At 48.1% G+C, this 16745-nt stretch overlaps 1 protein-coding gene across 7 annotated transcripts in view; it reads right to left on the bottom strand.

The window, feature by feature from the left end:
* LOC119969228 (rho GTPase-activating protein 6-like) overlaps nt 1–16745 on the bottom strand; it is a 782573-nt gene that overhangs the window by 7311 nt on the left and 758517 nt on the right. For 6 of the 7 annotated variants that reach the window (XM_038802556.1, XM_038802558.1, XM_038802561.1 and 3 more), the window contains exons 11-12: nt 15254–15516; nt 4083–4172 (exon numbers count right to left, since the gene is read on the bottom strand). In XM_038802556.1, the coding sequence (XP_038658484.1) occupies nt 4083–4172; nt 15254–15516 (353 nt within the window). The remainder of the gene's footprint in view (nt 1–4082; nt 4173–15253; nt 15517–16745) is intronic. The other variant, XM_038802557.1, reaches the window with a different exon arrangement.

The following is a 16745-nucleotide window of genomic DNA, read 5'->3' as shown; positions in this document are numbered from 1 at the left end:
ACCACATCAGCAACAAAAGCAAAGCAATCTGCGAATGCATTTCTTCAACTGCATCACCAGTTGGCCCATTTGGATCAATGTCACGGACCAGGTCCCCCAGTGTCCTCTTGTCTCAAACCGAATTGCCTTCTGGACCAATATGTTCTCCTGGACCCCTTCCAGGACCCAGGATCTTAGAAAAGGTTGTCCTTCTTTCCGGCTACAGAAAAGGAAGGAAACAGCAACAGCAGCCTCCAGGCATCTGCAGCCACCAGCAGGAACAGCGGCTGATACAAAAGTTAATACATAACATAATGGTGCATGGGATTAATGTATTAGCATGGTGGTGCAGTGGCCAGCACTGCTGCCTATGGCACTGAGGACTCGGGTTTGATCCCGGCCCCAGGTCATTGTCCGTGTGGAGTTTTCACATTCTCCCTGTGTCTGCATGGGTTTCACCCCACAACCCAAAGATGTGCAGGTCAGGTGGATTGGCTACACTAAATTTCCCTCTTAATTGGAAAAAAATAATTGGGTACTGTAAAATTTATTTTAAAAATATATATATTAGCATGGAGAATTGGTTAACAGGAAGCAAAGAATAAAGGAGGGGATTTTCAAGTTGGCAGCCTGTAACTAGTGGAATGCCCATGTGTCAGAGCTGTGGCCTCAGCTATTTACAATCTATATCAATGGCTTAGGCAAAGATACTGAGAGTAATGCATCTAAATTTGCTGATGGCACAAAACTAGATGGAATGTAAGCTGTAAGGAGGATACAAAGGGATTGCAAAGAGATAGACATATTAAGTGACAGGGCAAAAATGCATTACATAAGGAGGTGAGTTTATTCACTTTAGTATTGAGAATAGAAATGTTGATATTTTTTAAAAGGCTTGAAACTTGTAAATATTGGTGATCAGAGACACTTGGGTGTACTTGTACAAGAAACACAAAGTTAGCATTCAATTACAAAGCCAAATTGCATGTTGGTTTTTATAGCAACTGGACTGGAGAACAATAACAAGGGAGTTTTCCTGCAATTGCACAGGCAAGACCACATTTGGAGTACATGCACAGTTTTGGGCACGATTCAACCAAAACATTTCCATGGGGGCGATTTGTCGACCACCCCGCCGCGTGTTTTTCGGTGGCAGAGGCGGCCTGCCAACGGGAACTATCAACCCCACCACTGTCAACTGCACCCCTCATCGCTTGGAAGCCAGTGTGCCGGCGCGGGACATTGGTATAACTTTGGCAGGGCGTTTCCCAACGGCTTTTTAAGTGAGATCCAGACCTGGATTCACACACACTTAAGGCATTGGGGCGTTTCTCCCCAATCGAGCCCACACTTAGAAATTGTTTCCACAGTGGGGAGCTGAGACCAGTGAGACCATCTCCTCAAGAGATCAGGGTGTCATTTTGAAAAGGTGCCCTGATCTCCAACTGAGTGAAGATCCCCCACACCCTCCACTCATGGCAATGCCACAATCGCAGACATGCACATTATCCCCCCTCCCCCCAAGTGAGGACTCTCCGCTATGGGTCGCTGAGGGACCCCATCCTTTTCAGGCCAGCCAACCGCTTTACAGACCCCCTCCCCCTCAGCTCCCACAAACTTTTAGAGACCCGTTCATTCACCCCCTCATCCCCCTTTCATGGACATGGACCCTCTCAGGCTTTGACACTTGGCAGTGCAAACCGGCCACCCTGAAATTGCCAGCCTCGAACCTCGAAGTGCCCCTGGCACTGTAAGGGTTCCCACATCCTGGCGGAGTGCCAAGGTCCTTGCCCTGCCCTGCTCCTGACCACCTCGGCCTCGGGGGGCTCCAATGGCTTCCAGGACCCCAGAGTGGCCATCACGATTGGTCTCTGCTTATGGAGACCAGTACTATTTGGCGCCCAGTTGAGGCCTTGTCAGTGCAGCTGATGAGTCCCAGGTGAATGCAGTGCCACAATGGGCATGCATATTTAAATGAGCCATATCATTATGTGGATTACACGCTCTGATCCCAGTAGCATCCCACAGGTGCTGGTTTCCTTATTGTTTGTGATTTATATTAACAATATGGAAGAAATTGTGTGTGTGGGGGGGGGGGGGGGGGGGGGGAGATGATAAGTATTTTGCAAATGATATGACGATTGGCCAGATAGTGAAGGTTACAGGAGGATATAGACTAATTGATCAGATGGGCAGATCAGTGGCAGATGGAATTTAACCATGAAAAGTGAGGTGATGCACTTGTGGAAGGAGTAACACGTCAAGGAAGTACTAAATGAATGGCTGGGCACTAAGAAGCTCAGAGGAACAGGGGGATCTTGGGGTGCGTGCCCACAGGACCAGAAGGAGGCAGGTCAGGTAACTAGGGTAGTTAGGTAGGTATACGAGACATTTGTCTTTATCAGTCGTGGCATAGATTATAAGAGCAGGGATGTTATGTTGGAGTTGTACAAAATTTGGTTAGAGCACAGCTGGAGTGCTGTGTTCAGTTCTGGTCACCGCACTGTAGGAAGGATGAGTACGCAGAGGGGATTCACCATTATGTTGCCTGGGATGGAGCATTTTAGCTATGAAGAGAAGCTGGATAAACTCAAGTTGTTTTCTTTGAAGCAAAGAAGGCTGAGTGGGGACCTGACTGAGGTGTATAAGATTGTGAGATAGATGGATAGGGTGGATAGAAAGCAGCTATTCCCTTAGTTGAAGGGTCAATCACAAGGAGCATAACTAAGTAGAAATGCAGGAGGTTTAGAAGGAATTTGAGTAAAAATAAATACACCCAGAGGGTAGTGGGAATCTGGAATGCACTGGCTGGCAGGGTGATTGAGGCAGGAAACCTCACAATGTTTAAAAAGTACTTACAACACCAGGTTAAAGTCCAACAGGTTTGTTTCAAACACGAGCTTTCGGAGCACGGCTCCTTCTTCAGGTGAATGGAAAGGCTTGTTCCAGAAATGTTTATATAGACACAGTCAGAGATGCCCCGGAATGCGAGCACCTGCAGACAATCAAATCATCAAAGATGCAGAGAGAGAGGTAACTCCAGGTTAAAGAGGTGTGAATTGTCCCAAGCCAGTTCAGTCGGTAGGCCTCTGCAAGTCCAGGCTTGTTGGTGGGGGCCGAATGTAATGCGACATGAATCCCAGATCCCGGTTGAGTCCGCATTCATGCGTGCGGAACTTAGCTATAAGTTTTTGCTCAGCAATTTTGCGTTGTCGCGTCTCCTGAAGGCCTCCTTGTAGAATGCTGACCCGGAGATCAGAGGCTGAATGTCCTTGACTGCTGAAGTGTTCCCCAACTGGAAGGGAACAGTCCTGCCTGTTGATAGTCGCACGATGCCCGTTTATTCGTTGTCGCAGTGTCTGCATGACTGTTCCCTTCCAGTTGGGGAACACTTCAGCAGTCAAGGACATTCAGCCTCTGATCTCCGGGTCAGCATTCTACAAGGAGGCCTTCAGGAGACGCGACAACGCAAAATTGCTGAGCAAAAACTTATAGCTAAGTTCCGCACGCATGAATGCGGACTCAACCGGGATCTGGGATTCATGTCGCATTACATTCGGCCCCCACCAACAAGCCTGGACTTGCAGAGGCCTACCGACTGAACTGGCTTGGGACAATTCACACCTCTTTAACCTGGAGTTACCTCTCTCTCTGCATCTTTGATGATTTGATTGTCTGCAGGTGCTCGCATTCCGGGGCATCTCTGACTGTGTCTATATAAACATTTCTGGAACAAGCCTTTCCATTCACCTGAAGAAGGAGCCGTGCTCCGAAAGCTCGTGTTTGAAACAAACCTGTTGGACTTTAACCTGGTGTTGTAAGACTTCTTACTGTGCTCACCCCAGTCCAACGCCGGCATCTCCACATCATAAAAAGTACTTGTGTGTGCAAATGTCATAACATTTGAGGCCGTAGGCCAAGTGCTGGGAAATGGGATTGGTGTCGATTAGAGTTTTTTTTTTGTTGGTGCAGGCTTGATGGGCCGAAGGGCCTCATCTGTACTGTATGATTCTGATTTAAAGTATGCAGAATGAGCAGAGCCCTCCAGAGAGTTTAAAACAGGGAAGAATAAAAAAAAGAAGTACTGCACATGTTTGCTGTACCTGTTATCCCTTCCTCCCTAGATCCACATTTCAATGTGGAATGCCAAGTTCCCCAAATATTAGTGTTTTCTTCTGAAGTTGCATTTCTATCTAAAAGAGAAGAAAGGAAAGACATAGAACTGCTTAAATTAGCCTACTTACAACACAAAACGTAATAGGTAAATAAATGAATTTTAGCTCAGAAAATACCTTCTAGATCTAGTTAGACAAAATAATCAATATTCTGTCACATGCCAAAAGGGTAATTTTGTCTTTGTGCGATAGTATACAAACGGTGATAATGAACTCACAGCTAATTCTACAACTCTCTCAATTTTAAATTTTCTTTTCATTCAATTAAATTCCATTTTCGATCATTTTGCATATTGTGTGGACTGCACAATAATGATCTTATTAATAGAGAACAACTGACGTAGAATTTTACAACACAGGACAGACTCAAAGGGTGGGATTTTTCATCCCGCCGCACCCGTTTTCTGCTGCCGGCAGCGGAATTCTCCGTCCCACCAGCCGGCCAATGGGGTTTCCAATTGTGGGCCCCCCCACACCATCGGGAAATCTGCAGGCGTGAGTGCGCTGCTGTCGAAACGGAGGACCCCTTCAATGAGGGCAGGGTTGAGGGTGATACCAATAAGAATGAATCACGGATTTGACCTAGGGAGGATGGGTGCGAGGTTCCGTGGATGGGAGGAGAGAGCGTTGAAAGAGACAAAGGATCTGTTTTTGGAGAGGCGGTTTGCAAGGTTGGAGGAGTTGGGGGTGAAGTATGGGCTCCAGAATGGGAAGGGGATTCAGGTATATGCAGGTGTGTAATTTTACAAGAAATATTCTCCTGAGCTTTCCGGTGGCATCTTCCTCCGCGTTGTTGGAGCAGGTGCTGTCGAGGGGGGAGGGGGCTTGGAGAGTGGGGTCAGTTCAGCGATCTATGATACGACTATAGAGGAGGACAAGGAGTCTATAGAAAGGATTAAGTCCAAGTGGGAGGCATAGTTGGGGATGGTGTTGGAGGAGGGATTATGTGTGAAGTGCTCCGAGGGTTAACGCCTCGACCTCGTACATGAGGCTGTGGTAGATTCAATTAAAAGTGGTGTAAAGGGCGGACTTAATGAAGGCGAGACTGAGCCGGATAGCAGCGAACGATGTGGGAGCGGCCCAGCCAACTATGTCCATGTTCTGATCCTACCTGAAGTTGGAGAAATTTGGAGAAATATTGGAGTTGGTTTTCAGCAACATGTCGGAGGTCCTATATATGGATTTCAACATGGTGCCATATTCAGGGTGTAAGACCTGCCAAAGCTGCGGGGGCAGATGTTTTAGCCTTTGCTTCGTTGATTGCTCAAAGGCGGATTCTGTTGGAATGGAGGTCAGCTTCTCCCTCCTGTGCCTTGACGTGGCTGGGGGATCTAATGGGGTTCCTGTGTTTGGAGAAGGTGAAATTTGCTCTGAGATGAGTTCCACCAGAGATGGGGTTTGTTTGTCTTACACTTTGGGGGATCTGGTTGCTGTCATGGGTTGTGTATGTGGTGGGGGGGTGTTTTGGGATTGGGTTGTGTGTGTTGTAAGAATGTTAAAATGTTGAAAACTTGAATCAAAGAATAATATGGTTCTGCGTTCTGCAATACATCTCCAATAATTCTTGGGAGAGCAGAAATGTCTTCTCAACTCTCTCACTCGCAGTGAGAGTTTAAACTGCGCATCTGCTCAACATATACTCTCCCCATCAGAGGCAATAGACTTTCTTCCGTTCAGCAAAAATCCTACATAATTTAAAAAACTTGTCTTAAATCACCTCCGAGCCTTTTTGTTCCAGTTCCAGTGTCTCAAAGCTGGTTTTAAAACTATAGTTTCCCATTGCTGGCATCATCCTGGTTAAAGAACACTATATGATTTCAATCGTTTTACTGGCCTTTCTTTAACGAGGTAACAAACATTTCATTCCAACTGCGGAATAAGCAACATTTTGCCTGTCACCATTCACAAATCTCAAAATGCCTTTCTCATGGACTTATCAATTTCCTTAACATATCCAGGAAATTATGCACAAGAACTTTTTTGTTTATCCTCTCTGCACATTTGCTAACCTGTCAACATCCACGCATGTCAAACATACTCAAAACCACCAACATGGATGTGTGTGGACCAGAAACTAAATGGGTGTAGTCTGCTTAAAATGCTGAGGACATTAATGTAATCAGAAAGAAAAAGAATTGTGTTTTTATAATACCTTTCACAACCCCAGGATGTTTCCTAAAATACTGTATAACCATACTTTTGAAATACTTTTGAAACAGTTGGTACTATAATGTAGGGAAACACAACAGCCAATTCGGACACAGTTAGGATCCACAAAAGCTAATGAAATAATGTCCAGACTATATTTTAGCTTGTGTTGATTAAGGGATAAATATTGGCCCCAGGGCAATGGAGAAGAACTGGTCTATTCTTCTTTGCCATGGGATTTATTCTGAAACTCACCTGGGAGTAAAATATCTCATTTGAAAGGTCATACCCATTACAGTGCAGCATACGTTTGGTACTACGCTTCAATGTCAGGCGGTATGGGGACATTTCGGTGATGACCATGAGGTGAGCAGTCGCACAATTGGTGGCTCCCGCTCAAGGCAGTATTTTTTGGCCTTTTCTCCATCCAGAAGGCAAAGTTTATGATGGCAAGAGGTGCAGGAGTGCTGTAGAAGGTGTTACTCCTATGGTGTGGCTGGTGGATGGATCCATGAACTAGGAGTGGAGTGAGAAGGAAAGAGCTGCTGGAACAGGAGAGTCTTCGTGGTGCGCCACAGAATAAGATGGCAGAGGGCAAGGGGGCTGTTCTACCCGGTGAGTGGTTAATGGAGCAGCGAGTGGAGTTTTTGAACGCAAAGTTTAGCCAGCAGAGAAAGGAAGTCCTGGCCAAACTGGTGGAACCGATCAAAGCAGGGGTCAAGAGAGTGGAGTAGAGGTTGAGTCCCAGGGCCAGGCGATCCAGAAAGTGGAGGCAGTGGGGAGCATGAGGAGCAGTTGGCCGCATTGGTGGCTGAGATGGGGGTGATGCGTGAGACCCAGAAAAAGCTGAAGGACAAGGTGGAGGATCTGGAGAATCGCTCCAGAAGACAAATCTGAGGATTGTGGGATGCCTGAAGGCATCAAAGGTGTGGAGGCTGGTAAATATGTGGCCAAAATGTTTGAGCCGTTGATGGGGGAGGGGGCCTTTAACCGGGCCCTGGAGGTCGACCGAGCGCACAGGGCGCTGATGACAAGGCCGTAAGCAGGTAAGCCCCCAAGGGCGGTTGTGGTGCAATTGAACCACTTGCAGGTGTACCGAGACCTGAGAGAAGAACTGGCGAAGGGGAGGGCTGGGTTTAACCTGGTCAAGGCTGCCCTCTTTAAGAAGGGATTAAGGTTGGGATGCTGTACCCGGCCCCCCTCTGGCTGATTTTCCAGAAGCGTGAGTACTATTTTGACATGCCAGAAGAGGTGGTGATGTTCATGAGGGATAATGGACTGGGAGGAGAGTGAGGACATTGAACTTTGGAGAAATTTGTGCGAGTGTTTCTTTGTTTGTCCTCTGAAATTTTTTTCCCATGGAAGTGTTTGTTTTGTTTTGATGGTGGGGTTTCTGGAGGGCAGGTGTTTCATGGGGGAACATCAAGGATGAGAGCACCTTTTGCTGCATTTTAGGGGAGTGTAGACAGGGGCAGGGAAAGGCAAGTTGGAGGTCTTGGCACCATGCTAGCTTGGCAGGCTAGTTAAGAGGAGTGCAGTGGAGGGTTGTCAGGAGGTAGGCACAGGGGAGAGGCATGGGGTTGATGGTTTGGTTAAGGGTGGGGGGGTGAGGTGTTGTGACAAGGGTGTGGATGATTTGGCACAGTTGGAAAAGGATCGATAACGATGGACATGGAGGGTGGGTCTTGAGGGTCGCCTGACACGGGCCAGAGGCTGGCCCAAGAGGGATATGGTTGATCGGCAGGGGAGGGGGGGAAGCGGGGAACTCCCCCTACCAGCTGGTCAGGTGGATGGGCCTGATTGGGCCGGTCAAATGGTCAAGTGTGTTCACACACCTGAGGAGTCTGAAGGTGGACATGGCCTTATTTGCAGGAGACGAACTTAAAGAGACGGGACCAGACAAGGTTGAGGAAAGGATGGGTGGCAGATGTTCCATTCAGTACTGGATCTGAGGAGGCGGTGCTGGTGAATAAGTGGGTGGCGAACGAGGCGTGGAACATTGTGGCAGATTCTGTGGGGGTGGGGATATTCGAAATAGTGAGCAGGAAGTTGGAGGAGTTGCGGTGGACCTGTTAAACATTTGCGCACCAAATTGCAATGATGTAGATTTCACGAGGCGGGTGCAGGGGAAGATTCCTGACCTGAACTAGTACCAGTTGATCAAGGAAGGGGGGATTTTAGCACGACTATTGAGCAGAGTTTCGGCCAGTCAAGCCAGGGGTCAGTGAAGGTGTCAGCAGTGGCGAAGGAGCTGAAGGGATTTATGAAGCACATGGGGAGAGGGAGGAGAGAAGAGGACCGGGGGGGCGGATTGGGGGGGGGGGGCGGGGAGGGGGGGGGAGGGGGGGGGGGGGGTGTCCAGCGCCCGCAATAGAGGTTGGATGTGGGGTTGCAGACGGATGTATGTGGAGCTAAATGATACAGGGTAGTTCACGGCTGCCACGCTGTGGGAGGCACTAAATGTGGTGGTCAGGGGGGAGTTTATCTCAATCTGAGCGCATAGGGAGAAGGGAGAAGGCAGAATGGGTGGATATGGCAAGGCTAGTAGATGAGATCCTGAGGGTGGATAAAAGGTATTAGGAGACCCTGGAGGCATAGTTTTTGTTGGAGAGGCAATGGCACCAGATGGAAATCGGACTATTATCCACGGGGAAGGCAATGGGGCAGTTATGGAGGGCCAGAGGGGCAGTATATGAATACCGCGAGAAGGCATGTAGGATGGTGGCCCACCAGCTGAGGAAGCAAGAGGTGACGAGGGAGATTGGCAGAGTACAGGACGAGATGGGTAAGGTGCCGCTGGACCCAGAGAGGGTGAATGGCGTGTTTGCAGCATTTCATAGGAGATTATGTGAGTCGGGGCATGGGGGAGGGGGCGGGGGGGGTGCTGCGTGGAGGGAATGCAGCTGCTCCTGGATGGACAGGAATTTTCCAGAGTGGAAGAGGATTTGGTGCAGGGGTTGAGGGGCCCAATTGGGCTGAGAGAGGTGATGGGGAGATTGGGGCTATGCAGGCTTGGAAGCTCCTGGGTCCAGATGGGTTTCCGGTGCAGTTTTATAAAATGTTTGAGAGAGAGGGGGGGGGGGGAGAGCTTGGGGCCAATACTGATGAGGGCATACGAGGCGAGGGAGAGAGGGGAAACTCCCCCTTACACTCTCACAGGGTTCCATCTCCCTGGTATTGAAAAAGGACAAGGATCCAGTGTGGGTCATACCGCCCAATATCACTACTGAATGTAGACGCCAAGTTGTTGCCGAAGGTGATGACTTCGCAAAACGAGGACTGCGTGCCGGGCTGATGATCAAACTGGTTTTGTGAAAGGGAGGCAGCTGTCGGCGAATGTAAGGAGACTGCTCAATATAATTACGATGTCTTCAGAGGGCAGGAGGTAGAGGTGATGGTAGCAATGGACACGGAGAACTTATCTGACAGGGTGGAGGGGGAACATCTGTGGGAAGTGCTTGGGCGGTTTGTGTTAGGGCAGAGGTTTGTGGACTGGCTCCGGTTGCTGTACAAGGCACCGGTCGCAAGTGTGCGGACAAACCAAGTGAGTTTGGGGTATTTTGGGCTGCATCGGGTGACGAGGCAGAGTTGCCCATTCTTCCCATTGCTCTTTGAATTGGCAATAGAGCCACTGGCAATGGTGCTTAGAGCAATGAGGGTTTGGCGAGGGACTGTGTGGGGTGGCACCAAGCATAAGGTCTCGCTGTACACGGACGACCTGCTGTTTTACATTTTGGACCCATTGGGTGACATTGGGGGCATTATCGGGATTTTGGAGGATTTCGGCTGGTTCTCTGGTTACAAGTTGAACATGGGAAAGAGCGAGGTATTCCCCATTTGAGGATAGAGGGTAGGAGAGGAGATTAGGGGAGCTGCCATTTAAGGTAGTGGGGGCATGTTTTAGATACCTGGGCATCCAGGTGACGCGGGGTTGGGCGCAGTTGTCCAAGTTGAACTTGATGCGGTTGGTGGAACAGATGAAAAGGGACTTCAAGAGGTGGGCTGTGCTGCCATTGTCACTGGTGGGACGGGTACAGATAGTAAAAATGATGGTATTGCTAAGGTTTCTGTTCATATTTCAGAGCCTCCCAAACTTTGTCTCCAAGTCTTTTTTTAAAAAGGTCAATGCGCTGATTTCTGTGTTTGTGTGGGTAGGGAAGACCCCCGCGGGTCAGGAGGGCATTTCTGGAACAAGGGCGAGGAGATGGGTGGCTGGTGTTGCCGGATATACTGAACTACTACTGGGCGGGGAACATTGCTATGGTCAGGAAATGGGTAGTGGGGGAGGGGTCGGCGTGGAGGTGGATGGAGGTGGCTTCTTGTAGGGGAATGAGTTCAAGGGGGTCATGAACAGCGCATCTGCAGTTCTCGCCAGCCAGATACTCCGTGAGCCCAGTGGTGGTGTCGGCCTTGAGAGTGTGCGGGCAGTGGAGGCAGCATTTTGGACTGGAGGGTATCTCGGTGTGGGCACCAATATGTGACAGCCATAGGTTTGCACCGGGGGGTGCTGGATGCATAGTTTAAGGGGTGGCAGCAGGCAGGGATTGAGAAACTCAGCGATCTGTTTATAGGGGCAGATATGCGAAGTTGGAGGACCTGGAGGAAGAGTATGAGTTGCCCGGGGGAATGGTTTCAGGTACCTGCAGGTCTGGGATTTCGTGCGGAGAGAGGTGTCGTCTTTTCCTGGGCTACCGTCCCTGGGGTTGCAGGATAAGGTACAGTCGAAGGAGGAGATAGGAAAGGGGAAGGTGTCCAAGGTCCACAAAGAGCTGATGGATTGGGAGGTGGTCCTGCGGAAGTGGGAGGGGGAGCTGGGTGGGGAGGTGGAGTATGGGCATGGGCTGAGGCTCTGCGGAGGGTGAATGCGTCCTCGTCGTGTGCGAGGCCAAGCATCATTCAGTTTAAGAAAATTCACAGGGCACATACGATGATCGCACGGCAAGCAGGTTTTTTGAGGGGGTAGAGGATAGTTGTGGGTTGTGCACGGGGAGGCCCGCGAATCGCGTCGACATGTTTTGGGCAAGTCTGAAGCTAACGGGATTCTGGCAGGGATTTGCGGACGTGATGTCTGAGTTGCTGAGAGTGAAGGTGGCCCTGAATCCAGTGGTAGCAATATTCGAGGTGTCGGAAGGCCTAGGGGTCCGGGGCGAGAGAGGCCGATGTCTTGGACTTTGCCTCCCTGATAGCCTGGAGCCGGATGTTGCTTGGAGAGACTAGAAGCCACCAAAAGCGGGGGTGTGGGTGAATGACCTAGCGGAATTCCCGAGGCTGGAGAAGGTCAAGGCCGTCCTGAGGGGTCGATTGATGGGTTTGCCTGGAGGTGGAAGCCAAGCCGTTCATTGACTTCTTTAAATGGGCTGAGGGGTCAGGAATGTGGGAAGGAGGGAGGAGGGATGTACGGGGAGATGGTGGGGAACAGTGTGGGGGGCGGGGGGGGGGGGGGGGCGGAGGTGTTGATCATTTCTAATGTTGTATGATTTTTCTTCTGCTTTTGTTTGTTTTTATGAAAATGCCTAAATAATTTTTTATTTAAAAAAAAATAAGTGTCAGGTGGGATGTGTCTTAAACCCAAAGGACTGGATTCTCCACAGCCCGACGCCGTAATCGCGGCCGGCGCCGGGGCGATGAATCCAGATTGACGCCGTAATCGGGCCCGGCGCCTTTCACGGGCACCGAAAATTGGCATCACCGCAGAGTACGCGACAAAACCGGGGGCTCATTGCCAGAGGCCCGCTCAGCCAATCTCCACTCCCCACCGGCCGAGTTCCCGATGGCGTGGAACTAACCACTGTAGGTTGGGATGCTCGCCTGGCAGCTGCGGACTCAGTCCGCAGCAGCCTGGGTCGGGGGCGGGCGCATAGAAGACCGGGGTGGGGGCCTTATAGACGGCCGGGAATTAGATGTGCGGGGTTGAGACTCAGGCATGCGGCCGATCGAGGGGTATATATTTTTTGTCTGGCTCCGCGGTCCGAGTCCACCATGAAGCACTGCGCGCCGCTGGAGGTCGCCGCCGTGCACATGCGCGGCCTCTGACCTGGAAGTGCGGGGGCTCGTATCTGCAGCAAAATCTGCGAGATTCAGTCCGGGTCCCTGCTAGCCCCCTGCAGGGCTATGAATTCGTCTAACTTTTTTCAAGGAATTTTGGGAATTTTAAAACGCTGTTTTTACGCTGGCGTGGGGACATAGTCTCATTTTGGGAGAGTCCAGCCCAATATCTTTTGACTTGAGGCATGAGTGCGAGCACTGAATGGTGGCCGGCATAAGAAGAAAGTCAAGGTGCAAGGAACAACATTGGAATGCAGCAACAAAGGCAATATTTTCTTCAATCGTAGCAGAAGAAAGCCAGAGGGAAGGGAAAAATGGTAACATGAACACGTCGCTAAAATGCTGCATCACTGACCAGTTTGCAAGATTGTATCATTGACGGTTTCATATAGTGTAAATGATAACATTCAAAAATGTTTTCCAAGCTTCCTCAGTACACTCTAATCTATTACAACCTCTTTGAGGCATTTCATCTGTATGCCCAGAATTGTTTGGATTAGTTCCCTCTCCGAAGAGGTACACCATAAATGCTGCCAAGCAACTTATGCATGGTTTTATGATTAAATCACACTATCTGACAAACACTTCAGAACATAAGCTGACATAAACATTAAAAACAATGTGAGATGTTATGATTTCTCCAAAATATTTCACATAACCATTTCTTGAAAGTTCAATACTAATGAGTGATAATGCCATTCAACCATGGCTAAAATGGTTCAATTCCATCTTTCCAGCCAAGAGCAGAAGTCAAAGATTCACGTCTACATTGTTGTAGGCTGTAAATGTGGCGCTTCACCAGGAGCAGAAAATTAACCCTCTATCCCTAACATGGCTAGTTAACAGAGTCATAAAACACAGAGGAGGCCTTTGTGTTTGTGCCAATTCTTTGAAAGAGCTGTCCAATTAGTCTCAGACCACTGTTCTTTCTCCATAACCCTGCACTTCTTTCGTTTTCAATTATATATCTAATTTGCTTTTGCAAGCTACTATAGAATCTTGTTTCCACTGTACTTTCAGGCAGTGCATTCCTTGTCATAAAAATTTGCTTTATAAAAATATTTTCTCTTTATTGCCAATTATCTTCAACTTGGGTCTTCTGGTTAGTTAATTTTCATTTGATCACATTTAGAGCAAAACAGTTATGTGGAAATTAACCATAATTTTTTTTTGCCATTGTGTATCAAGTCTCTGCGATAATATAAAGTTAATGTTATTCTTAAGAATGAGGCAGATCGTTAGTGATGACGAGTGAGAGAAGTGGTAACAGTGGTAATTGTCTCGGAGAGCGTAATAGAGCTGGGAAATGCATATCTACCCATAATCGCTGCACATTCAGGTAAGAATTATTTTCAAGAAATCTTGGGCTGGATTCACCGCATCCCGATGCCGAAATCGCGTGCGGCGCCGGGGCGGAGAATCCACTTCCGCACATGGAATCGGGACTGGCGCCGGTTCCCCGATTCTCCGGGCCCCGAAAAGCGGCGTACTCAGCATGCTGCACCATGTATCCCCTACCTGCAGCCATTGCTGGAGGCCTGCCCCGCCCCGCCCAGCCGAAGTCCCGATGGTGTGGATCTTATGTGGTCCTGCCATTCGGGATACACGAGGTTGGGGGTGGGCCGATCGGAGGGCAGGGGGCGCATACAGGACTGGGCTATGTTTTGGTGGGCAGTCCGGGTCGGATGCACTGCCGATCAGGGGCACTATTTAGGAGGTCCAGCACCATGGTCTGAGTCCGCCCTGGAGCACGGCGCGGCCTCAGGAGGCAGCCACCGTGCGTATGCGCGGCCTCTGACCCGGAAGTGAGGGGGCCCATATCTGCAGCTAAAGCTGCTAGATTCACGACAGATCCCTGCTAGCCCCTTGCTATGAATATGTGGCCTTGTCATGCAAGTTTTTCTGTCGCCCCTTATCTTTTTAGTGGCAGCCTCCATTGCTTCTGGGGCATGCCCAGATTTGGCATTTTTCAGCTCCGAAAAATATACATGTTATACCATACATATAGCAAAATATACATGTTGCACCAATTGTTTTAGCTCCTCATGTAGTTAAAGAAAATCATAGATCATAGAATTTATAGTGCAGAGGGAGTCGGCCTATCGAGTCTGCACCGGCTCTTGGAAAGAGCACCCTACCCAAGGTCAACACCTCCACCCTATCCCCATAACCCAGTAACCCCACCCAACACTAAGAGCAATTTTGGACACTAAGGGCAATTTATCATGGCCAATCCACCTAACCTGCACATCTTTGGACTGTGGGAGGAAACTGGAGCTCCCGGAGGAAACCCACGCATACACGGGGAGGATGTGCAGACTCCACACAGACAGTGACCCAAGCCGGAATCGAACCTGGAACCCTGGAGCTGTGAAGCAATTGTGCTATCCACAATGCTACCGTGTTGCCCAAAATGCTTGCAATGGCCAAGCTAAATTAAAATGTGACACTATGTTTTGGAAGCGATTTTCCCCTTTTACCACCATCTATGGAAGCTATTTGCCCTGACTATGCAAGGATATCGGATTTGAAAAAAAGAGGCTGAAAAGTGTCCTGAGAACGACTGGGACAAAGTGAATTCAAAAGAATGTTTTTGTTCAACTAGGTAAGAACTGCCAATCAAACACCTATTTGGACAAATCTATTATATTTGGATGGCTTGGCCCCTCCCTCAGGCACTTGCCTTACAAAAAAAAGGCTCAACAGTTGCACTGAGTTTGCACTGGGCTTTGGTAAATGAAGGTGGTTTTTAAACTCTTGGGCACCACAATGGAATGAGAGACGTCAGTGCCAAGCTAAATTGACAAGTAAAAGTAATACGTAACTGAGTTACAATCTCGACTGTCATAATTATTGCAACCAATATTTGAACAAATGGACAAATACACACATAGTGAAAACCTTACCTTTTTCAGGACATAAAACTGGAGAGCTATCCCCAGATTTGGATTTTAAGTGTCCAACTAAAGCATATTGTTCAGGAACTTTATAGAGTTTCTCAGAACCAGGGCTGTGGTCATCTTGCCTCTGCATTAGTAGCCTGTCTGAGAGTACTGGAGAGTTATTATCATAGGGTGAGACTTCTCCACTTGAGATCCTGTTGGAGTCAGTTGATGAGTGTCGTCCTCCCAAAGAATAGGAAACTTCTGCTCTCATCAGATCTGGACTCCTGTTAAAAGACGATCACATCAAATTTCAGTTAATTCAATCTCACCAAACCATATGGCACATGCTCATTATGTGACCTCAAAGTGTATTACGATGTTACATATGTTAACCAAGGTGTCAGCTATGGTTCAGTGGGTAGCATTATAGCCTCTTATTCAGAAGGCCAGTCATGGGTTCAAGACCCACTTCAGAGACTAGTGCTTAATCCATTGTGCCACTTCCCTCCAGCATTAAGGGAATTTTCAATCTTGCCCTTTCAGGTAGGTATAAAAGGACTTGTGGCATTATTCACTGAAGAACCGGAGAGATATTCCTATGTTCTGGTCCATATTTATACCTCAATCAACATGACTGAAACAGATTTTCTGGTCACTCATTTTATTGGCAATGGGATCTTGCTTTGGGAAAGTTTCCTGCCAAGTTTATCCACATTACAACAATGAATGCAGTTTAAAACTAATTCATTTCTTGTGAACTGCTTTGGGACGTCCTGAGATCAGTAAAGGTGCCCAATAAATGCAAATTCTAACTTTCTTTCTCTAACAGAAAGATTTTTGTTTATTTTGAACTCATCAGTGTTAAGAATCTGAACCTTCTGCACTTTTCCTCTCAGTCTATTTATCAGCAGTTCTGCTCAGCAGCTGCACAATCAATAAATTCACAGAAAAGCTCCCTCGTTTTGAGTTAACTGCAAACACTCATCCATAATAATACACCGTACAGAATTGTGGCCTGCTTCCTCCTACACACAAGGAACAGCAGTGATTCAGCTTCACTTGGGACCTTTACAGTGATCAGAGAGGAAACTTTTACTCCTTCATTTTGGGCTGAATTTCAATCCAAGTCCCTGAGGTGAAAGACGAGAGGTGTTCGACTTTCACAAATTTCCCAATTACTTTATCAAATAATTAAAAAAAGTTTATTTTGGACTGTTAAGTAAAACATCTATATTAATTACTGAGCCAGTAATTTCTCTTTTCCTTAATAATTTAAGGTATCACTGTCTGCAAATCAAAGCTCATTCTTACAAGGAGAAAGGCCCAACCAAAGCCCATACATCCATTAAGACAAATTTATATCCGTCCTTCCATTCACATAAGATGAGAATATTCATCCCTCAGACGTGTTCATGGTTACTTTCAACTCCATTTACCCACTTTGGTTCCATGTACCTTGAAACCCTCACCAACCAAAAACCTTTTTGATAGCTCCAACTGTTTCTCATAATCC

The sequence above is a fragment of the Scyliorhinus canicula genome, chromosome 7, assembly GCF_902713615.1.
Source record: "Scyliorhinus canicula chromosome 7, sScyCan1.1, whole genome shotgun sequence".
Taxonomy (NCBI): Eukaryota; Metazoa; Chordata; class Chondrichthyes; order Carcharhiniformes; family Scyliorhinidae; genus Scyliorhinus; species Scyliorhinus canicula.
Note: the sequence above shows the minus strand (reverse complement) of the source record. Positions and strands in the feature narration are given on the sequence as shown.